Below are 23,274 nucleotides of genomic sequence, written 5' to 3' on the forward strand. Positions count from 1 at the left end.
AAAACAGGATAGCATGGAGAGGGGTACGAGTAATGGAAGATGGGAATCTTCCCGTACGGCTCACCAGCGTACCTACTTGATGAGCCTGGTCTTTTAATAGATAGATTGATATGTCCTGTTGTCCACAATACAGACAGCTCTTGGTTTTCAGTCTGAGTAAGCGTTCAGCAGGAGACAATCTGGCCCTGCACAGTTAAATGGGCTCCGGAGGAAGCGAGTCGAAAGCACCTTTGTTATTCCCAAGGGTACTCAGGTGACATCGGATTCTCCCGGGGACTTCTCGGATTCCTCGGAGGTGAGGTTGGCACAGTGGATGAGCGAGTGTGACCAGGAGCAGACCTCCTCTCCCTCCTATGTTCCCGTAGCAGCCCATCGATCCATATGGTTAAGGCTATGAGAGAGTCTTTAACCACCTCCGATAATCCATGCAGGAACATGTAGAACAGAGCTTCCGGGTTCCAGGTACCCTCGGCGGCCAAAGTGCATAAATCTACAGCGTAGTCTGCCATACTACAGGAGTCTTGACGCAGTTGCAGTAGCTTACGAGCAGCCTCTCTCCCGGAAAACGAAGAATCAAACACCTTTCTAACCTCCGCCACAAGCTCCTCCAGACTGAGGCAAGTGGATTGTCGTATCAAGTACGCTATCCTCAAGCGATCCGAGAGAAACGAAGAGGGCTGCAGCTCAAAGATGAGAGAACACTGGGAGAGAAACGCACGGCAGGATCCTGGATCCCCAGCGTAGTGCTCTGGAGGAGGTCAACAGGGTTCTCGGGAAGCCGGTGTAGATTGGGGAGAAGCGCCACTGGTAGCTGGGTAACTGAGTCTGGGGGGTTTCTGTTGTGGCTTGCTGCTTAGTAGATAACCCACAGAATTGCTCCAGCAACGCAGTGAAAGCGTGGCATTCTGCTGGAGTCTTTCCATAAGGTCTTGAAGTACTTCCTCGTGTTACCAATGGTGACTCCTTGGACGGGGACAGCATTGCGGAGCTGGTCCGAGTCTGGTGGGTCAGTCATGGCCAGTTCGTACTATCACGACTCAGGATATGACCCAGATACAGACACAGGAGGCCGATGGTTCAGCTCTCGGATAATTTATTATAACACGGGGGGCAGGCAAAGGGCAGGTTGAGGAAATGCAGAGGTTTGTAACCAGGTCAGAGTCTGACAGGTACATAATGGTAGGCAGGCAGAAAGGTCAGGTCAGGCAGAAAGGTCAGAACCAGAAAGGCTAGAAACAAAGAACTAGAGAGCAAGGAAAAATATTCAAACAAGATGAACTGGCAACAGACAAACAGAAAATGCAGGTATAAATACACAGGGGAAAACGGGAGCCAACTATTGGGGGGTTGGAGAAAAGCACAAGACGGTTGAAACAGATCAAGGTATGACAGGTTTTTAGACAATTTGGCAAAAAAATTAATAAAAACTGAAATATTACATTTACATAAGCATTCAGACCCTTTACTCAGTATTTTGTTGAAACGCGTTTGACAGAGATTACAGCATCGAGTCTTTTTGGGTATGACACTACAAGCTTGGCACTCCTATATTTGGGGGGTTTCTCCCATTCTTCTCTGCAGATCCTCTCAAGCTCTGTCAGGTTGGATGGGGAGCGTCGCTGCGCAGCTATTTTCAGGTCTCTCCAGAGATGTTCGATGTGCTTTGGGTCTTTGTCCTGCTGGAAGGTGAACCTTCACCCCAGTCTGAGGTCCTGAGCGCTCTGGAGCAGGTTTTCATCAAGGAACTCTCTGTATTTTGCTCCGTTCATCTTTCCCCCGATCCTGACTAGCTCTCTGTCCCCGCCTCTGAAAAACATCCCTACAGTATGATGCTGCCACCACCATAATTCACTGTAGGGATGGTGCCAGGTTTCCTCCAGATGTGAAGCTTGGCATTCGAGTTCAATCTTGGTTTCATCAGATCAGAGAATCTTGTTTCTCATGGACTGAGAGTCCTTTCTGTGCCTTTTGGCAAACTCCAAGATGGCTGTCATGTGCCTTTTACTGAGGAGTGGCTATCACCTGGCCACTCTACCATAATGGCCTGATTGTTGGAGTGCTGCAAAGATGGTTGTCCTTCTGGAAGGTTCTCCCATCTCCACAGAGGAACTCTGGAGATGTGTCAGAGTGACCATCGGGTTGGGTTCTTGGTCACCTCCCTGACCAAGGCCCTTCTCCCCCAATTGCTCAGTTTGGCCGGGCAGCCAGCTCTAGGAAGCGTCTTGGCTCCAAACTTATTCCATTTAAGAATTGTGGAGGCCACTGTGTTCTTGGGGACTTTCAATGCTGCAGACATTTTTTGGTACCCTTCCCCAGATCTGTGCCTCGATACAATCCTCATGGCTTGGTTTTTGCTTTGACATTCACTGTCAACTGTGGGACCTTATACAGACAGGTGTCTGACTTTACAAATCATGTCCAATCAATTGAATTTACCACAGGTGGACTCCAATCAAGTTGTAGAAACTCATGGATGATCAATGGAAACAGGATGCACTTTAGCTCAATTTCGATTCTCATAGCAAAGGGTCTGAATACTTATGTAAATAAGGTATTTCTGTTTTTTTATTTTTAATACATTTGCTAAAATTCTAAAAACCTGCTTCTTCCTTGTCATTTTGGGGTATTTGAATCAATGTTCGAATAAGGCTATAAGGCTATAACATAACAAAATGTGAAAAAAGTGAAGGGGTCTGAATACTTTCCCGAATGCACTGTACAGTCACATCTGGAATTATTGCCTCCCTTGATAAAGAGGAGCAAAAAATACTGAGCTGTAGGCCTTTTGTATGCAAGGGGAGGGGAATCATATTATTTTATAGTAAAACCGTTGCTTAGATAATAGATTTATTTAAGTTTTTTTTTTTATCCCAAAAAGAAAGGTGTCAAAATTGTTGGCACCCCTAATGATTCTTATAATTAAAATTAATAAAATGTACTATACATGTCACGTGTGCTCCCTTTCTGGCCTCTACGTTACCAGGCTGCTCCTTATGGCGCACACCTGGCACAATGGTTACGGGCATCTGCGCACAATAACACTCACCTGGACTCCATCACCGCTTCATTACCTGCCTTTAAAATGTCACTCCCTTTGGTTTCTTTCCCAGTCGTCATTGTTTCTGTATCATGTTGGTGCGCTGTTCATGTTTCTTGTTGTGTTTGTTTATTTATTAAATGTATTCACTCCCTGAACTTGCTTCCCGACTCTCAGCGTACATCGTTATAGAATGACGACTCAACAAAGGGAAGCATCAGGGAGTGGTTTTTTTTGTTTGGTTTTTGTGTTGGAGGTGATGTCGGGTCCGGGTGTTGGAGCCGGAGCTACCTGGGAGGGCTCAGTGGGTTTGTGGGCTCCAGTAGCGTGCCGTGGCTCTGGGGCCTGGGCCTTCAGTGAAGTCCTACACAGTCCCACCCGAATTAATCCACCTCTTATTACCATCATTATGATGCCATGGCTCTAGACACTATACATTTAGACAGAAACGCAGTAAAACCAGGCATTGCGTCACCTTGAAATTGACATTTGTATTCAGAGAATTGCAGGGGAAGAGTACAATACCTTTTCATTGTGCAGCTTTGTTGCCCTGCGCGCTTGTTCGTTGAGCTGTAGTTCCACTCGGGTGTCCCCAAAAGTTTTCAAAAGCACCATTGCTTGTAAGTGCCCAGCCGTACTTTGGTGTCTCGTTGCTGCCTTGGTTAGACAACTCAGGTTTGCAAAGCCAGTGTGGCTCCAAACACCAAATCGATCACTTGCAAATAATAGGCATTCCCAGCAGTTTGCAGTGCTTCTCGGAGCCTGTGAGTCATTGATAGCGCCCATAGTTGAAAGTGGCGAACTAACGCCTTTCCCGCCTGTGACAGGCATTGTAGCGTCGGAGTCTACCTCTCCTGACAATGTCTAACTTTTATTGAAAAGTTTGTCTTGAGAATGGTGTTATAATTATATCCTCGACCAAATCGATATCTTCTCCTTCCGCCATTGTGGGTTGAAAAAACAGCTTAGTAGTTCACAACTTAATTCGTTGATCAATTTGAGTTTCCTAGTTCTGAGACCTGCCCATATAGGACCTGCCTCTCAATATTGGTAATCCAATCAAAAGACGTGCACGCACTACGCCTGCTAGCTGGCTCCTGTGTAACACTGGAGCCAGCCAGCAGGCGTACAATAGCCAACTCTAAAGCTGATTGGTTGACACTCAATTTTAATTTCCATTCACTTTAAGCTACAAGCGCCCGCACTGTTGATTCTGAAGGCCTCAGGGCAGATTTTAGACCCCTGGCAACACATGATAGCTGAATATGATTGGATAAAAGATCTAACATAAAGACCAGCCCTCCAAATCTCAACCTGGGGCTGGAAGCAGTCCAACCAAGAGGAACGCTATGATATGAAGAGTGTAACTCTTACTCTGGGGAATAATTTAATACATATTTGTGGGAAAATATATAAAAAATATATATTCTGATGATGTTTAGGCCAGCAGAGAAGGCCTTGCTGACCCTGACGGCCCACCACTGGTGGGCTCCCATGCCTCAGCTGGTTGAACAGGTTCCTGTGCCTCAGCCGGCTCATCACACTCCCACTCCTCAGCCTGTTCGTCAGGTTTCTGCGCCTCAGCGGGGGCGATCCCCGTCCCTGTGGTTGGCGTCCTGCGGCTGGAGCCGAACGCGCCGGGGAGGGGGTACTGTCACGTATGCTCTCTCTCCAGCGCTCTTGGTCTTCATGCTCCCGCGCCTCAGTCAGATCGACAGGTCCCCGAGCCTTATCAGAGGTGACCGGGTCCGCTCCTGATCCCCGGGATTCGGCGTCCTGAGGCTGGGGCAGAGCGTCGGGGAAGGTGTACTGTCACTTGTGCTCCCTCTCTGGCTTCTAGGTCACCAGGCTGCTCGTTATGGCGCACACGTGTTACCAGCGTTACGCACATCTGCGCATAATGATACTCACCTGGACTCCATCACCTCCTTGATTACCTGCCCATATGTCACTCCCTTTGGTTTCTTCCCCAGTCATTGTTTCTGTATCGTGTTGGTACGTTGTTTGTGTTTCTTGTGTTTGTTTATGGGGCGGTAGGGTAGCCTAGTGGTTAGAGCGTTGGACTAGTAATCGAAGGTTGAAAGTTCAAATCCCCGACCTGACAAGGTACAAATCTGTCGTTCTGGCCCTGAACAGGCGGTTAACCCACAGTTCCTAGGCCGTCATTGAAAATAAGAATTCTTGCCTAGTTAAATAAAAGGTAAAATATTTATTTTTCAATCCCTGAACTTGCTTCCTGACTCTCAGAGTACATCGTTATACTGCATTAACATCCTACTTTTTAAAATTAATCTCAGTTTAAGGAACTGTATTGTGGCCTTTCATGGCTTCCTGTTTCACCTGGGTATAAAAACGAGGTAACACATGTCAAATCCATTTGTCATTCATCACCATGGGGAAAGGCAAAGAACTCAGAAAATGAAGAGACAAATGGCCAATTACACACTATGGCAACAACTGGAACACCACTTGCCTGGTATAGGACCCAAGTGTATAGATCAGTATTTGTATTAACTATTTTATACAGTATTGTTGCTTATTTTTATCAAGGGTGCCAATCATTTTGGATGTGTCTGTACAGTACCTTGCCATATTTAATTATGGGTTGGAACCTTCCCAACAAGTCAGTTCATCAAATTTCTGTCCTGCTAGAGCTGCCCAGGTCAACTGTAACTACTGTTATTGTGAAGTGGAAACGTCTTGGAGGAGCAACAGCTCAGCCGCTAAGTGGTAGGCCACACAAGCACAAAACGGGACTGCTGAAGCGAGTAAAAATCGTCCGTCCTCAGTTGCAACACTGACTACCGGTTCCTGCCTCTGGAAGCAACGTCAGCAAAATAATTGTTCGTCGGGATCTTCATGAATTGGGTTTTCATGGCCAAGCAGCCCCACACAAGCCTAAGATCGCCAAGCGTCAGCTGGAGCTGACATTGGACAAAATGCGTTCTCTGGAGTGATGAATCACACTTCACCATCTGGCAGTCCGACAGACAAATCTGGGTTTGGCAGATTACAGGAGAACACTACCTGCCCCAGTGCATAGTGGCAACTGTAAAGTTTGGTGGAGGACAAATAGTCTGTGGCTGTGAAATTCTAGACGATTCTGTGCTTCCAGCATTGTGGCAATAGTTTGCGGAAGGCCCTTTCCTGTTTAAGCATGTCAATGCCCTGTGAACAAAGCAAGGTCCATACAGAAATGGTTTGTCGAGATTGGTGTAGAAGAACTTGACTGGCCTGCAGAGCCCTGACCTCAAAGCAATCGAACACCTTTGGGATGAATTGGAACGCCAACTGCAAGCCAGGCCTAATCAGCAAGCCAGGCCCAACCTCAATAATGCTCGTGGCTGAATGGAAGCAAATCCCTGCAGCAATGTTCCAACATCTCGTGGAAAGCATTCCCAGAAGAATGGAGGCTGTTATAGCAGCAAAGGGGGGAACCAACTCCATATTAATGACCATGATTTTGGAATTAGATGTTCGACGAGCAGGTGTCCACATACCTTTGGTCATGTAGTGTATACTGTATATGAAATAGAAAAACATAGTAATCTAAAACAGATGTTTATACACATGAATCACTTTATTAAGGGAATGATTAGAGAAATGTGTTGTAGGGCTGATTTTACATGGTAAATATTTCATTAGACATGACACAGCCAAGCAGTGACCCTTCACAATGCCCATCTTAGAGAGCTCTGGCAGGGTTTGGAATGGTACAGTACAGGTGGCTCCTTACAGGCTACAGGCCTGCAGCTTCTTGTCAGCCTGCTTCAGAGACACCCAGGTGTTGAGCATGGAGGCCCGCAGTTTGGACCACACCAGGTGGTCACTGAGCCCAAAGATCTGAGCTGCAAACTGGGCTGCAGCGTCAGGGGAGAGGACTGTGGAGCAGCCAAGACCTTTGGGAGAGAGGTGCAGTCAGGGTTAGGGTAATCACACAGATTCATTTAAAGGAGAATAACCATACATTACTGTACACACACAGCAAGACAGACCACATGGAGGGATGTACTCACCGCTGGGCATGCGAAGAGATGACCAGATGTCCTGTGCCCCCCAGTCAGGGGTGATAGGAGGGCAATTGATGACTGGGTAGGCGGTGTTTCCTGACATCACTGGACCAAGGCCATTGCTTCTGCCCGCCACAGCCACAAACACAGTCGGTACTCCGTCTCCTGGGAAAATACTGCACATTAGCCCACCCATACAAAAGAGTAAAATGTATAATGTTTTATATTAGATAAGCATTATTTTAGCCAGTATACTGCACAGTTACTCCACATACCGAGCCATTATTCAAAATGTATGTACCACATAATCTTCCACTTTCAATAAACATAAGCAGGCAACGGCTGGTACAATACTTGAACAATCTATGTAGAGAGGGGTAGCTATGTTCTTGTTTTTCTGTCCACCCACACCAAACGCGATCAGGACACGCAGGTTGAAATATCAAAACCAACTCAGAACCAATTATATTCATTTAGGGACAGGTCAAAAGGCATTAAACATTTAGGGCAATTTAGCTAGCTTGCTGTTGCTAACTAATTTGCCCTATTTAGCTAGCTAGCTAGCTAGCTAATTTGTCCTGAAATGCACAAGGTTCTCTACTCTGACAATTAGTCCAAAGATAAAATGGTCAACCGAATTCATTTCTCGTCATCTCCCCTCCTTACTTCAGGCTTCTTTTTTCTTCTTTGGACTTTATATGGCAATTGGCAACCAACTTTAATAAGGTGCATTACCACAACAGACCTCCGTTCATCTTTCAATCACACACGTGCGTTTATACTCCTAAATTCCAACGAGGAGATGGGAGAGGCAGGACTTGGAGCACATTGAGCATCACAAATAGAACTAACTTCTATTTTAGCACCTGGCAATGCAGATGCTCGTTGGCGCGCGCGAGCAGTGTGTGTGTAATGATCGAATATCATGTATGTGTACATTTATTTTGCAATGCTCGCACATGCAACACAAGCAGAATGGTCAGCATGTTAGGGGTTGCCAGTAAGGTTAGGGCTATAAGGCTGAGCTCAGCCCACCTTCGTATTCAGCTTTGATGCGAAGAGTCTCGTCTGGTCCTTTGTGTGCAGAGGTGACTCGGAGGACACAGTGGATTCCGTAGGAGCCACAGGCCTTCCTGATCTTCTCACAGTGGGCTAGGTCAGAGGTGGAGCCCATCAGAACCACCACTCTGCCACAGGCCTTGGGCTCCAGCAGAAGCTAGGGACACACACAGACACCCGTCAGTCTCTACTGAATGCCAGACCTAAACTATTTCACTATGGGCTGTACTTGTGTCATGTGACAGATTAAAACAAACTGGGTTAAATTGCCAGAGGTTGTGAGGGAGTATGCAAATTTGAGATTACTCGGGTTGATCAAAGACTGGTCACAAAAAGGTTGAGCTATTTTAAATGCTGGGATTCACGTGAGAGTCGCATAATGTCTAGGTTATAACACTGGAATGGACCTCAATTAACAGACAAGTTCATGTTAAACTACCTGGGCCCAGATTCACAAATTTCTTAACTGCCATTTTTTCCTTAACAAGAGATTTAAGTTACCTTTCTTCAAAAAGGTTATGCATTTACATTTCGCCTTAGAAATTAGATTATTGAAAATAAAGTTATTGGAAATGTTGTTAATTCCAAGATAGCTAAACCCTTGTCTTAAACTCAGGACAGTGAGATAAAAAGCTCATGAAAGCAATCGTTTAATTCAAACTTAATCTGAAAGTTCCAATATTGATCATTTTAAACTCAAGAACATGTTTTAGAATAGTAATCTCAGTAAGAAATAAGATAACATGATTGCCATTGCTAGCTAAAACAGTTGCATAGCAACACACATCTTAAAGACATTTAAGAAGTTTGGAGGAAAATCATTCATTCTTAAAATATTTAGGAATTGCACTTACGAAGTTCTTATTTTTTCTTCTTAAGAATCTTTAAGTAAGAAGTGTTTTGTAAATCTGGGCCCTGATCCTCTATCATTACGGTATGTTGATTCAAAACAAACTAGTGGCTGTCGTCCTGATAAGAGATACAGCTAGTCAGCTCCTGTTATTTTAGGCTAAAGGGCACCGGACTAGTGGGATACACAAAGCTAGCCTACCTTCACTCTTTCAGAGACCCACTCAAAGTTTTTCTTCACCATCTGCATGGCCTCAGGAGTCACCTCCTTCAGGTCCCGGTACACCTGCAGAGAAGAGGACACAGGTTTATACTACAGTTAACATGGCGCAACTCAAAATCTGAGGTGATTAAATTATGGCAACATTAGCATTTTTCCATAAAGGGAAGGCAGGATAGCAGCATTGGACAGAGCTATGCAGCAGACCATCTCACCTGTTTGTCTTTCTGCTGACTCCGATCTCCCGCAGGCCACAGCCTCCAGGAATCATTGTCAATCACATCAGCAAGCACAATTTCTTTGGTGTGCACATTCACACCAAACTCAATCTGTCAAACAGTCAGAGAAATGCATGTTAATTAACGGGAAGACATTCAATTCAAAACTTCCAGAACTAAGAGCAAAACAATGGTCCACTTCATTACCTCCCCTGACCATCTGAGGGTGGTGCTGAGCCACATACCTTCATGTCCACCAGTGTGCAGTTCTGGGTGGCCCAGGCCCTCTCCAGAACCTCAAAGATGGCAACAGTGCTGCGGTTCATGATGTCCACCTCACAGCGGCCGATGTTGAGCCCAGCCAGAGAGAACTTAGTCTCCAGCAGCTGCTCCTCCGACCACTGAGGGTCATTGTTGGCATCATCCTAAGACAAACAAATAGTAACCAAGATTTCAGATAACGATGTAAACTGTAGAACACGGAAATATTTGTATGAAGATTGATGATGGATGAAGCACCTAACTTGCAATGTTTTCACTTGAGCGGAAAATGAATGTGTGCAAATTAAGCAGGAAGATTGGATTATCAGAGAGACTTTCTCTGCTGGGCATGATTGGACAGATACAAATACACACAAACACCTTGAAGAACATCTCCATTTTCAGAGGGGAGAACCTGTAGCCCTCCTTGACACCTGGGTTCCTCTTCAGGAAGGAACCAGTAGCCACCCGCCGGCAGACCCACTCAATGGGGATCATCTCACAGTGGGCCGCCACGAACGCAGTCTCCGACTGCTGCCTTACAAAGGCTGTCTTAATGCCTGAGGTATAAGAAGAACACGAGGACTTATTCAGCCATTGGTGATTAAACAGCACCACTACTACAGCTGTGAAGGAAGCCAATTATCAGTCATTCAGGGAAGCCATTGTCTTAGATGAAGGGAAGGAAAGGGGGCTGGGGTGGGTCACGTTCTGTTTGATTAACAGAAGCATGTTCCGAGTCACAAGGAATTCATTTCCACGGTTTAGCTTACATCATGAGGGACACACTGGATGCAATTACCCCCATTTCTTTTAAAATTGTTGTGATATGGAGAGTCATTTCTGAACAGGGAGTGTTTAATAATGGACTACCGTGATCTCAAGGTCAAAATACAGGAATACAACATGACCTGGATACCCAGGACAGCCCTCACTGTGGTCAGTTAGACAGAACACTCACTAATCATAGATGTTTGTTTGCATTCTAGCCTGTGGACAAATGCACTCATGAACGTTGGCACACCCAGACAATCAATCAAAATATATATATATATATATATATATATATATATTCTCACATTACCATAAAGCTTTAAAATTGATTACAAAATATTATGAATATATGGAGGAGGGCACATCTAAACTAGTTATCACACTCACCGACACATAACCAAACTAATCAATAACAAACTACAATCATGAATGATAATTGAAAACACTGTAGCCAGAAGACTCACCCGCTTCCTGCAGTAGCTTGAAAACACAGCTCGTGGTTCTGTTTGCGATCGCGGCCTTACCCTCCATCTGGTCCTTCCTCACCGCATTCCCGGCCGTGATTTGGTCCTTGGACTGGACCAGAACATGGCCTGGCTCATCCACGAGCTCGAATATCTGCTTGGTCTTTCCCTCATTTAGTATCTGTCCAAGTTTCAGCACTTTAACAGAAAGCAGAAAAACATCAGTACGAAATCGACGGTGAAACACTTATTTACGGAAACGCGGGTTTACAGTGGGAATCCAATTATATTGTCACTCCGACTTGATGCGGTTTGCAACTGAAGAAAAATATGTTGTACACGTTTTATTTTACATGAAAGCATACCTGATGCAGGTGCCATGTTGGTAGATAATCTGAAAACCTGAAAAATAAAGCAAGTAAAGTTAAATTAAATCAACAGTGTGGGAAATGTACACCAAAAATATCTTACTTTCATCTATAATTCTCGCCACTTTACCTGCAACTCGTGGATTCCGCGCAGAAAGAGAAATGTGCTGCAGGAGTCACGACTGATTTTCTGAATCCAGAAAAGCCAATTACAATTTAGTATTGATTCAGGAATAACCAATTATTGTAATGTAGGCCTCACCACGTGGGGAAAACTTTTTTTTCTTCCGCTGTCACCCCAACATATCAGATCATCCCAAACACGGACATAGTTGTAAAATAGGTGTCTTTGATTTTTTAAAACTTAGTATCTGTTGAATACTTTCAAATAAATCTAATAACTTTATCACCAAAAAACATAGGGTGAATGACTACATATCGGTTCTCAGTCAAAGTCCTAATCGATATGAGTTTGTATTACTTTCGCAATTTGACACGGAGTACTCCGTTTGTTGTCAGGGACGTCAATGAAGTTCCCCATTTTGTATCCCTGTAGGTTGAGCCCGTTCGTTAAGCCGTAGCTCTGTTGTCAACACGTGGCCAGTGTTTGAAGCGTGGAGATAGATACACGCTGTGTGAAGTAGACAAGCACCGGAGGCCCAGGAACTTAAGAATGAGCGAGTTCGAAGAATCTGGCATCGGAGAAGAGTGCGGAGTTTTCGGCTGTGTTGCCGCAGGAGAATGGCCAACACAACTAGAAGTTGCCCAAGTGTTAACTTTGGGACTTGTCGCGCTACAACATAGGTGAGTTGATGTTTGTTTTCTAGGGAGCAAATTTAAATAGCGTCGTTAACTTTTGTATAGCCATCCGCTAATCACAAATTCCCACTATATTGCCCATAATTGATTAGCTACACTGCTATAATGGTTACAACTTTCATCACTTAAAAAATGCATTGTAGTTTGCAATGTCTCAAAACAACGTGGAGGTGTGACGTCAACGTTCCCCATTGCTTTTCAACTTTTTTTATTTATTTAACTAGGCAAGTCAGTTAAGAACAAATTCTTATTTTTAATGACGGCCTGGGAACAGTGTTAACTGTCTGTTTGTTCAGGAGCAGAACGGCAGATTTGTACCTTGTCAGCTCGGGGGTTTGAACTTTCAACCTTCCGGTTACTAGTCCAACGCTCAAACCACTAGGCTTCCCTGCCGCCCCAACTTTGCACATTGTGTTACGTTGTTTCCCGTTAAAGTATGGCGATCTCTGGACTTCTTTGGATTCCAGACTGCTACATTTCTCCAATGCAGACTCCACTCAATATCTTTCTTAAAGGTATTGTGTGCCACAACTTTCAGACACATTTACTCCTATTATATACAACAGTCAACTGGTTACAATGATGTTATTAACATCATTTGTAACATTCGGACGTGATTAGGCCTACCTGTTTTTGTCGGACAGAGGCTGCCATTGAGTAGACTGAGTTGATCTCTGTAATGGGAATGTTTTGTTCCTCCTCCAATTTGCACTGGAAATCAATACTCTCAGCACAGCTGCTCCCAGTATCATTTTTCTTCACAATTCTACAGGTATCTAAAGAAAACAAGGATTCAAAAGGGCTAATACATGAGAGATTGAGTTGAGGGGTTAAATGCCTTCATCATTGATTCATCAATCACTTTTGTGTAGAAGTTTGATTCTTGACCTTGGTCCTCTCAAGTTGATTGTGCTGATGTGTTCTGAGAAAACATTTCAAAATGTATACTAAAGAATGTGCAGATTGCAATCTTATTGTTCTGCGTTTTGAGCACATGGATACACTGAATTCAAATTTCAGTTTTGTAAAGAAGGCTAGTGTTTTTGCACATTCTCAGCAGTTTTGACTCCTCTCACCAGCCCACTCTCCCATGATTAGATCAGGACTCTTATTGGTAAGTCACAGGACTGACTCGCAGTCACACGTCCATCATTATTCTGTTACTGAGCCTTTGGTCGCGAGTGGATTTAAAAATGAGATGATACATAATTGTGGAAGGAGGTACAATTTCAAACCTTGAATCAATGCTTTCCTTTTCAGTCCTCTTTTTGCAGTCAGATCCTGTCTTTTATTGGTATCAGAATTGTCTGGAAGGAACACAGAGGCATGCAACATCACTAATGCACAATTTCATAACTTATTTTCCCCAACCAGGTTCTACTGGCTCAAACTACCAGCATTGGGGCTGATAGGGTTTATTTTTTTATGTTATAGTTTAGCTTGTTATAGGCAACAAAAGATGTGGGATATGTCTGAAGATGTAATGGCTTGCGTTGGAGTGTCTGCTATATTTTTTTATGGTCACCACTAAACTACAGCTATGAAGGAAGACAATTATCAGTCAATCAGGGAAGCCATTGTCTTAGATGAAAGGGGGCTGGGGTGGGTCACGTTCTGTTTGATTAACAGAAGCATGTTCCGAGTCACAAGGAATTCATTTCCACGGTTTAGCTTACATCATGAGGGACACATTGGATGCAGTTACCCCCATTTCTTTTTTAATTGTTGTGATATGGAGAGTCATTTCTGAACAGGGAGTGTTTAATAATGGACTACTGTGATCTCAAGGTCAAAATACAGGAATGCAACATGACCTGGATACCCAGGACAGCCCCGACTGTGGTCAGTTACAGACAGAAAACTCACTAATCATAGCTGTTTGTTTGCATTCTAGCCTGTGGACAAATGCATTTAGTGGTGACTTTTATATAGTCACCACTAAATGATTTGGAGTGACCTTAGGTTGCTCTACAAAGGAGTCACTTTCTTACCTGTGTGTGTTTGTTTGTCCTCATTCTTTGGGATAACCTCATAGCTTTGAGCTGTGTAAGAGTTAACTGGACAAGTCATGGCATCTGTGTCATCCTCATACCCCATCATGGCCCCAGCCAAAATGGCGCCAGTCTCTGCTTGTTCCTCATATCCCATGGCAGGTCCACTATCCGACCTGGTCAAAATGGCATCCACCTCATCATAGAACCTCATGAGACGGCGTGGGTCTGTGCTGTCAGCCCTGCCCCTCTGTAGGGAGCGATACAGGTACTTGAGGTTCTTGTATTTGGTGTGACACTGCTTCCAGTCGCGCTCCACCCCCTGCTGCAGTAGCCGGCAGGAGATCTGCACAAAGATATCCCTCTTCCTGGTGGAGCTCTCCAGCTGCCTGCACACACCCTCCTCCGACCACACCTGGATCAGAGCATGCACCTCCTGGTCACTCCAGTTCCGGCCTGTGTCAGACACCGTTACCATGTGGAACTGCTCGGAGCTAGATTGATCCAATGGTGATAGATGGACTCCTAGGATGGGAGACAGAATGTAGAATAGAGTGAGCATAAGCAGTTATGCCAAGCCCATGTACTGCACAGCATTTCAGAAGGCTTTTCTGCTATAGGTTATTTGATTATACATACCCGATTCCCTTTGGTTTTGGTCTGTGTCTAGCTCATAATCGTCACTGTTGTCATCTGAAAGATGCATTGTTCTAGAAATGTTAAAAGTAGGTCTAAGCAATGTATTCATTCAGTATCTCATCACCAGCTATAAACTTGTAGTATTATTTTTTTTGTTAAAATCTCACCATCGTCTATCTCAATGACCAGGTCTCCTTCAGGTTCTTTAGACTGAGTCTTGCCTTCCAGAGGGCCCAGCCTCCCAGCTCCCTGGTCCCCTTCAGGTCCTCCCTGCATATCCTGTCCCCCTTCAAATCCCTTGTCCAGCACTATGGCCTCTACCTCATCAAAGAACTTCATGTACCTTCCTGGGCCACTTCCACTGCTGCCTGCAGCGTCCTGGGCACTCTTGGCTGTCTTGTACTCATACTTGAGGTTCTTATATTTAGTGCGGCATTGTTTCCAGTTGCGCACCACTCCGAAGCCCCTCTGCATGCAGCGGGCCATCTCCTGGAAGATGGCCTTGTTGCGTAGCGTTCCTTTGAGGCGTTGGCGGACGTGGCGGTCAGACCAGACACAAAGCAGAGCTCGCACCTCCTCATCTGTCCAATGGCGGCCCCCCTCAGGGCCCACGTATTGGGCATAAGGGAGAGCCTCGTGAAGAATCTGACACAGGCCTCCTAAACAAACACACATGCATTTTTAAAGGAATGTCAATCAGGGGGTCCATTTTTTATATTGTCTGTTACTGATACTCTGGTTTATTTAGATTCAGTGTAACCCTTTTTCTAGGCTAATGGTATGTGACTCCAGTTATGTCTGAGTCAACATTTCTGTCATGAAGCGGCCTCTTTATCTAAATGAGGGATACCTCAAAGATTATGCTAATTAGACTACTTTTGTGTATACTAAACATCTTCCGATTTTATTCTATTGTAAATTAGTCTATAAAAGTCCAGTGTGTCAGCATTATACTATTTTTTTTCTCAGCCAGTACACTGTTCCAGTTACCTTCCTGTATTATGACTGAGGAAGAGTGAGCCTCTTTCTCACTGGTAAGATCCTCCTTTTCCTCCCAGTCACTTTGGTTCATTTGGGTGTCCATCATGGCTGCTTCCCCCTGGCTGTAGTTGGTGGATGTGCCTGGCTGTTCAGCCTTCCTGCCCTGAAGTCCCAGCCTCCTGCACTGGGCCTGGCACTCCCTCCAGCCACGCAGCACGCTCAGCCTTTTCAGCTGCTCTGAGATGCATTCAAATTTGGCTCTACTGCATACACCTGAATGCTGAGCTGCTCCCAGCTCCCCCCACACTGACAGAAGAGCCAGCACCTCCGTTTCCCTCCACTGCCCTGCTGCACCTGTCTCCTCCACCTCTAGAATATCCTCCTCTTCACCTCCTCTTTGTCTCCCTGCTCCTTTCTCCATGTTTGAGCTGACCTGGAAAGGCTTCTTTCTCTCCCAGCCCCCCTTCCTCTGGTGCTTGGTTCCCAAGGCAACCAGGCGGTTAAGCCGAAAGGAACGCCCACCAAATCAAAGCAGCCTCACTACTGGCTTAAGCTGTGTGGTGTGGGGGAGGAACGGATGGACTGTAATCCGAGAAGCAGCTTGGCAAATTGGCTGAGGCTGCAGTGCAAGGCCACTCCATATAAGGCAACTCCACTGCAGAGACACATACCCCATAATTTTTCCTCTGTTCTAAAACACTTCTCCTTTACCAAACCGGTTAAGTCTGCCCTAAGACAGTATACATACAGAAAAGCTAGCCTCAAACATGTTGCATCAAGCAAATTGTCTTTAAGACTAGAACCTAAATGTTATTCAAGCAATTGATTTGTCTTTGTTTATTTAGGGGTCAGGAAAGTGCTGGAATCGTCACAAGTAATGGAGTCAACCCACCAACGTACAATACCCTGAAGGTAAAAATGTGTGATACAGAACCATTCAGTACGAAAACATGAAAGAGAAACATGGCTATAATCACTCATTCCAGATAATGATGATAACTCAACATCTTTTCAGTGTCCTCAAACTAAGCACAATACCACCACTTTTACCCCAAAACACATTAACATGTCAACTAAAGTCTCAGACGGGGAGGGAACCTGCTGTACAGAAATAAGACAACAGTTATGTCATCACGTTAAAGCTTTACTAATCACATTTTGGCTACAATTTGTATTTATTTTTATGAATGCACAAGCTTTTAGTTCAGTATGTGTGTCCAAGATGTCTGCATGTGTTATTGTTCTGATTTGGTATGTCGCTTCCCTTCACAGGGGATGGGGTTAGTGAACAATGCCTTTCCACCTGAGGACCTTCTGAAGCTGCGCTATGGTAACCTGGGCATCGGGCACACACGCTACTCCACCACGGGCATCTCTGAGCTGCAGAACTGCCAGCCCTTTGTAGTGGACACACTGCATGGCAAGATAGCTGTGGCACACAACGGGGAGCTGGTCAATGCAGCTGCACTGCGTAAAAAGGTGGGCCATGCTGTCATATGACTGTGTGTGCATTTGTTTATATTGTAGTTGATTATTATGTATTTGTGTATAAGCATACATAACTGTGTGTGTATGGCAGGTGATGCGTCACGGCGTGGGTCTCTCCACCAGCTCAGACAGTGAGCTCATCACCCAGCTGCTGGCTCTGACTCCGCCCATGGAGGAGCTGGATGCCCCTGACTGGGTGGCCAGGTCCATACTATGGCCTTCTAATCCATTCCAATAATACCCCATTTCTTTTATGCCCTGTAAGAGATCATCATCTTGATTGATTGTTATTCTTTCTATTGCAGGATAAAGAACCTGATGCATGAGACCCCTACATCCTACTCACTGCTGGTGATGTACACAGATGTGATCTATGCTATCCGTGACCCGTACGGAAACAGACCGCTCAGCATCGGACGCCTCGTCCCCATTTCTAAACTCCACACTGCAGGTGTTTTTGGTGCTTCCTTAGCGCTGCATGGTATTTGTGTGTCTTTGTCGTGTGTATTTTTGATTTAACTCATCTACGAGCAGAGTTACTAATCTATGTAAAGTTAGTCAAATATATTGGCACACCAAATTATGATTCAGGCATTTTTTTGACTAAAGTGAAAATTCTAAATGGTATTCTTTTGGTCCTGTGCAATTTGTAAATCAAAAAAATACTTGTGTGAACACAAAGTTTAAAAAAATATATAAATAAGTCATATTATTTTAGAAGAAATAGTGAGTCGTGCAAGTGTGCCAATATATTTGACCGCAACTATATACAGCTCTGGAAAAAAGAGACCACTGCAAAATTCAGTTTCTCTGCTTTTATTATTTATAGGTATGTGTTTGGGTAAAATGAACATTTTTGTTTTATTCTATAAACTACTGACAACATTTCTCCCAAATACAAATATTGTAATTTAGAGCTTTAATTTTCAGAAAATAACAACTGGTCAAAATAACCAAAAAGATGCAGTGTTGTCAGACCTCGAATAATGCAAAGAAAATAAGTTCATATTCATTTTTAAACAACACAATACTAATGTTTTAACATATTGATTTCTGAACTCTTTCTTTGGTGGAATAACCCTGATTTTAAACAAAATAAATGTACCCCCTTTTTCTCCCCAATTTCCGTGGTATCCAACTCCAGCACGGACTCGGGAGAGGCGAAAGTCGTGAGCCATGCGTCCTCCGAAACACAACCCAAGCCGCACTGCTTCTTAACACAGCGCGCTTCCAACCCGGAAGCCAGCCGCACCAATGTGTCGGAGGAAACACCGCACACGTGGTCAGCGTGCACTGCGCCCGGCCCGCCACAGGAGTCGTTAGTGCGCCATGAGACAAGGATATCCCTGCCAGCCAAACCCTCCCTAACCCGGACAATGCTAGGCCAATAGTGCGTCGCCCCATGGGCCTCCCCGTTGCGGCTGGCTGCGACAGAGCCTGGACTCGAACCCAGCCACCCGGGAGACCCCATAACCCTGACTTTCAATCACAGCTTTCATGTGTCTTGGCATGCCCTCTACCAGTCTTTCACATTGATGTTGGGTGACTTTATGCCACACCCGGCGCAAAAATTCAAGCAGCTCGGCTTTGATGGATTGCGACCATCCATCTTCCTCTTGATCACATTCCAGAGGTTTTCAATGGGGTTCAGGTCTGGAGATTGGGCTGGCCATGACAGGGTCTTGATCTGGTAGTCCTCCATCCACACCTTGATTAACCTGGCTGTGTGGCTTGGAGCATTGTCCTGCTGGAAGCATTTTCTTGCTGGGAAAACCGATGTTAATTGAAATGTATTCCAGGTGACTACCTCATGAAGCTGGTTGATAGAATGCCAATAATGTGCAACGCTGCCATCAAGGCAAAGGGTGGCTACTTTGAAGAATCTCATGTGAAATGTTTTTATTTGTTTAACTTTTTGTTGTTGTTGGTTACTACATGATTCCATATGTGTAATTAAAAATAGTTTAAAGAAAAAACCCTTGAATGGGTAGGTGTGTCCAAACTTTTGACTGGTACTGTATATAAAATTGAGAGGCTGGATGATTGACAAGGCCATATTGTGTCCTCTGCCAGGTGCTGGCGAGGGAGACACAGAGGGTTGGGTGGTGTCATCAGAGTCCTGCAGCTTCCAGTCAATCGGTGCCAAGTGAGCTCTCATCACCAGTGACCAACCTCTTATTGCCATGGCAACATGTGGTCCTGTGGCTCACAAGCTTCTCTCTCTCTGTCTGTTCCTTAGGTACTACAGAGAGGTGATGCCTGGAGAGATAGTCCAGATCTCCAAACACGGTGTGAAGTCCCTAAGCATTGTCCCTCGCCCCGAGGGAGACCTCCCTGCCTTTTGCATCTTTGAATATGTTTACTTTGCCAGACCAGACTCCATATTTGAAGGTAGGCATAGATAGTAGTTGTCCTGGCTAATAACAAAAACGTTTTAAGTTGTAGTACTGAGTCGGTGAGAGTAGTAAATAGTTTGGCTGGGAGGTTACAGCACATTACTTGCTTTTTAGCTGATGCCAGACTAGCTATAGTTTCCTCAGTGTTTCCACCTGGTGTTGCAGGTCAGATGGTGTACACAGTCAGGCAGCGCTGTGGACGGCAGCTAGCCATTGAGGCCCCTACAGAGGCAGACGTGGTCAGCACTGTGCCTGAGTCTGCTACTCCTGCTGCACTGGGATACGCAGAGCAGGTGAGTCGTGGCACCTATTGAATGTTGATAGCAATAGGGTGCATATTCTGACTCGTGCATATTCATACAATATTCTAGGCTTCAGTTTGTACTCTTCTGTTCCATCTCTGCAGTCGGGACTGCCGTACGTAGAGGTTCTGTGTAAGAATCGCTACGTTGGGAGGACATTTATTCAACCAAACACACGCCTCAGGCAGTTGGGGGTGGCCAAGAAGTTTGGTGCGCTGACAGACAACTTTGCAGGCAAGCGGGTGGTGCTTGTTGATGATTCCATCGTCAGGGGCAACACCATCGCCCCCATAATCAAGTTGTTGAAGGAAGCAGGAGCCACAGAGGTGAGTGGCCCAGAGTTGATCATTATCAGTCCTGCTCTTAATATCAATTATACAGCATGTTAGTCTCTCTCTCCTGTTTATAATGGTTGATTACTAAAGTTTCAGGTAAGTTTTATTAGTCTTATGTATGTGATACGCATGGTATACATCGTCCAATGAAATGCTTACTTGCAGGTTCCTTCTCGACAATGAAAGACGACATCGGGTCTCACATTGTCTGTCTGTAATGACCACTCATTTTGGTTGCTGACCTCCCCTCCCATAGGTCCACATCCGCGTTGCCTCCCCACCCATCAGGTTCCCCTGCTACATGGGCATCAACATCCCCACAAAAGAGGAGCTCATTGCTAACAGGCCAGAGTTTAAGGACATTGCTGGCTACATTGGTGAGATTCTGAATACTTATTATTCGATGTAATTATTATTCGACGTGTGTGTGGTCCAGATCTTAAAACTATGTTCTGTAATGTAGGTGCCACCAGCGTGCAGTATCTGTCAGTGGAGGGCCTGGTGTCAGCGGTGCAGGGGGGAATCCCCTCCCTCCAGAAGGATGAGCGGATCAGCACCAACACCAAGGCCAGCAGGAGAGTGGGCCACTGCACCGCCTGCCTCACAGGCAAATACCCTGTAGAACTGGAGTGGTGACCGCTGACCACAACCACTATCTTGACCACACTACTGCTGTTATTGTACTTAACCTAATGTCTAAAGTGTGAACCTTAACCATACTCTAACCAAGGAAGTGCCTCTTGGAGCCTACTTGGCCACAGTATGGGTGCCTAGGGCATGGCCTCACCTTGACAAGTAAACACAGAATTGCTGTAGCTACTAAATTTTTCCTGAAAGCTGTTACGGTTTGAGTGGTGCCTGGCCTGCTTTGGTCTGAAACCGTTGGGCCTTGATGCTTCCACTCTGGCAACACAATAACCTTATGCACGTCAATGTGTTACATTTCAACCCAGCCTTCTCATTCCACATAATATTCATAATATCCATTGTTATTAAAAACTAGCATTCTGACTCCTTTCTCTCATTGGAGAGATTAGTTACAAGTGGCCGTATCAGCTGTAAGACGCACAACTTCAAACCAAAAACGTTATGTGAAAACAACTTGCTTCCATTTAATTTAGCCTTAAACCTCTACTAAATTGACCTGCAAATGTATTTTGCTTATATCCTGTATACAAAGTGGTTGAATCCTGTTTCCCTACTTTCAGACTAATCACTGTCCCTCCTGTAAAGTGCATACTACACTGAACAAATATAAATGCAACAATTTTAAATATTTTACTGAGTTAGAGTTCATAAGGAAATCTTCAATTGGAATAAAATCATTAGGCCCTAATCTATGGATTTCACATGACTGGGAATACAGATATGCATCTGTTGGTCACAGATACCTATCCTTTGCATAGAGTTGATCAGGCTGTTGATTGAGGCCTGGTGAATGTTGTCCCACTCATCAATGACTGTGTAAAGTTGATGGGTATTGACAGGAACACGCCGTCGTACACATCGACCCAGAGCATCCCAAACCTGCTCAATGGGTGACTTGTCTGGTGAGTATGCAGGCCATGGAATAATGTATAGGCCATTTTCAGCTTCCAGGAATTGTGTACAGATCCCTGCGACATGGGACTGTGCATTATCATGCTGAAACGAGTTGTTGGCAGCGGATGAACGGGCCTCAGGATCTCATTCAAATTGTCATCGATAAAATGCAATCATGTTCGTTTTCCGTAGCTTATGCCTACCCATAGTTCGTTTTCCGTAGCTTATGCCTACCCATACTATAACCCCGACCATAAAACACTTCGTTCACAATGTTGACATCCGCAAACCGTTCGCCTACACCATACACTGTGCCATCGGCCCGGTACAATTGAAACCAGGATTCATCTGAAGAGCACACTTCTCCAGCATACCAGTGGCCATTGAAAGTGAGGATTTTCCCACGGAAGCCAGTTACGATGCCGAACTGCACTCACGTCAAGACCCTGGTGAGGACACGCTTGCAGATGAGCTTCCCTGAAATGGTTTCTGAGTTTGTGAGGACGTTTTTCAGTTGTGCAAACCCAGTTACATCAGCTGTCCCGGTGGCTCATCTCCGACCATCCTACAAGTGAAGAAGCCGGATGTGGAGGTCTTGGGCTGGCATGGTTACACGTGGTCTGCAATTGGATGTACTGCCAAAATCTCTAAACCGCTGGAGGCAGTTTACGGTAGAGAAATTAACATTCCATTTCTAGGATGGGAACAACACTTTACATGTTGCATTTATATTTTTGTTCCATGTAGATTGAAAGACTGAACATTTAATTTGTTAATTGTGCTTTCATTTTCCCCATTGTAATAAATAATTCATGAATATGTAAGAACAAAAGCAATTAATATAAAATACTTTTGAAAACCTTGTATTTTTTTATTACAATTTAAGTCATTGAGTATTTATTATGCACTCAGTTATGAAACACCCATGACAGTTATAACATCTATAGGAAATTCAATATACACTGCTCGAAAAAAGAAAGGGAACACTTAAACAACACAATGTAACTCCAAGTCAATCACACTTCTGTGAAATCAAACTGTCCACTTAGGAAGCAACACTGATTGACAATACATTTCACATGCTGTTGTGCAAATGGAATAGACAACAGGTGGAAATTATAGGCAATTAGCAAGACACCCCCAATAAAGGAGTGGTTCTGCAGGTGGTGACCACAGACGACTTCTCAGTTCCTGTTTCCTGGCTGGTTTTGGTCACTTTTGAATGCTGGCGGTGCTTTCACTCTAGTGGTAGCATGAGACGGAGTCTACAACCCACACAAGTGGCTCAGGTAGTGCAGCTCATCCAGGATGGAACATCAATGCGAGCTGTGGCAAGAAGGTTTGCTGTGTCTGTCAGCATAGTGTCCAGAGCATGGAGGAGCTACCAGGAGACAGGCCAGTACATCAGGAGACGTGGAGGACGTAGGACGGCAACAACCCAGCAGCAGGACCGCTACCTCCGCCTTTGTGCAAGGAGGAGCACTGCCAGATCCCTGCAAAATGACCTCCAGCAGGCCACAA

General features: G+C 44.9%; 2 protein-coding genes across 3 annotated transcripts; one reads left to right on the forward strand and one right to left on the reverse strand.

Moving 5' to 3' along the window:
- Positions 1–6,587: 6,587 nt before the first annotated feature.
- LOC109902723 (multifunctional protein ADE2) lies at positions 6,588–16,126 on the reverse strand. Of its 2 annotated transcripts, XM_020499323.2 has the most exons (16): positions 15,700–16,126; positions 14,877–15,368; positions 14,710–14,763; positions 14,071–14,595; positions 13,315–13,386; positions 12,707–12,855; positions 11,391–11,450; positions 11,258–11,294; positions 10,893–11,090; positions 10,036–10,214; positions 9,639–9,818; positions 9,391–9,504; positions 9,158–9,241; positions 8,083–8,263; positions 7,054–7,212; positions 6,588–6,936 (listed from the first exon to the last, which is right to left on the reverse strand). In XM_020499323.2, exons 1-16 carry the CDS (start codon positions 16,109–16,111, stop codon positions 6,770–6,772), a joined length of 3,063 nt encoding a protein of 1,020 aa, XP_020354912.1. In that variant the 5' UTR covers positions 16,112–16,126; the 3' UTR covers positions 6,588–6,769. The 2 variants fall into 2 exon arrangements, with proteins under 2 accessions (XP_020354912.1, XP_020354913.1); XM_020499324.2 differs by lacking the exons at positions 12,707–12,855; positions 13,315–13,386; positions 14,071–14,595; ... (1 more) ...; positions 14,877–15,368; positions 15,700–16,126 and adding an exon at positions 11,523–12,246.
- Positions 11,574–22,617, forward strand: LOC109902725 (amidophosphoribosyltransferase-like). The gene is made up of 11 exons (XM_020499325.2): positions 11,574–12,064; positions 16,536–16,602; positions 16,963–17,169; positions 17,270–17,382; positions 17,484–17,629; positions 19,252–19,324; positions 19,418–19,569; positions 19,740–19,867; positions 19,981–20,202; positions 20,468–20,588; positions 20,675–22,617. The coding sequence occupies exons 1-11, from the start codon at positions 11,934–11,936 to the stop codon at positions 20,845–20,847; spliced, it is 1,533 nt and encodes a 510-aa protein (XP_020354914.1). The 5' UTR covers positions 11,574–11,933; the 3' UTR covers positions 20,848–22,617.
- The last annotated feature ends 657 nt before the right edge of the window (positions 22,618–23,274 follow it).

The sequence above is a fragment of the Oncorhynchus kisutch genome, linkage group LG13, assembly GCF_002021735.2.
Source record: "Oncorhynchus kisutch isolate 150728-3 linkage group LG13, Okis_V2, whole genome shotgun sequence".
Lineage (NCBI taxonomy): Eukaryota > Metazoa > Chordata > Actinopteri > Salmoniformes > Salmonidae > Oncorhynchus > Oncorhynchus kisutch.

What these genes read in the sequence shown, in the direction of transcription:
- LOC109902723 (XM_020499323.2), bottom strand. Translation starts at nt 16,111, where the DNA reads ATGGAGAAAGGAGCAGGGAGACAAAGAGGAGGTGAAGAGGAGGATATT. An exon ending in CTCAGTCATAATACAGGAAG is followed by an intron (nt 15,369 to 15,699) that starts GTAACTGGAACA and finishes GTGTTTGTTTAG; the next exon opens with GAGGCCTGTGTCAGATTCTT. An exon ending in ATCTCTTCGCATGCCCAGCG is followed by an intron (nt 6,937 to 7,053) that starts GTGAGTACATCC and finishes TCTCTCCCAAAG; the next exon opens with GTCTTGGCTGCTCCACAGTC.
- LOC109902725 (XM_020499325.2), top strand. Translation starts at nt 11,934, where the DNA reads ATGAGCGAGTTCGAAGAATCTGGCATCGGAGAAGAGTGCGGAGTTTTC. An exon ending in CAACGTACAATACCCTGAAG is followed by an intron (nt 16,603 to 16,962) that starts GTAAAAATGTGT and finishes TTCCCTTCACAG; the next exon opens with GGGATGGGGTTAGTGAACAA. An exon ending in ACCAGACTCCATATTTGAAG is followed by an intron (nt 19,570 to 19,739) that starts GTAGGCATAGAT and finishes CTGGTGTTGCAG; the next exon opens with GTCAGATGGTGTACACAGTC.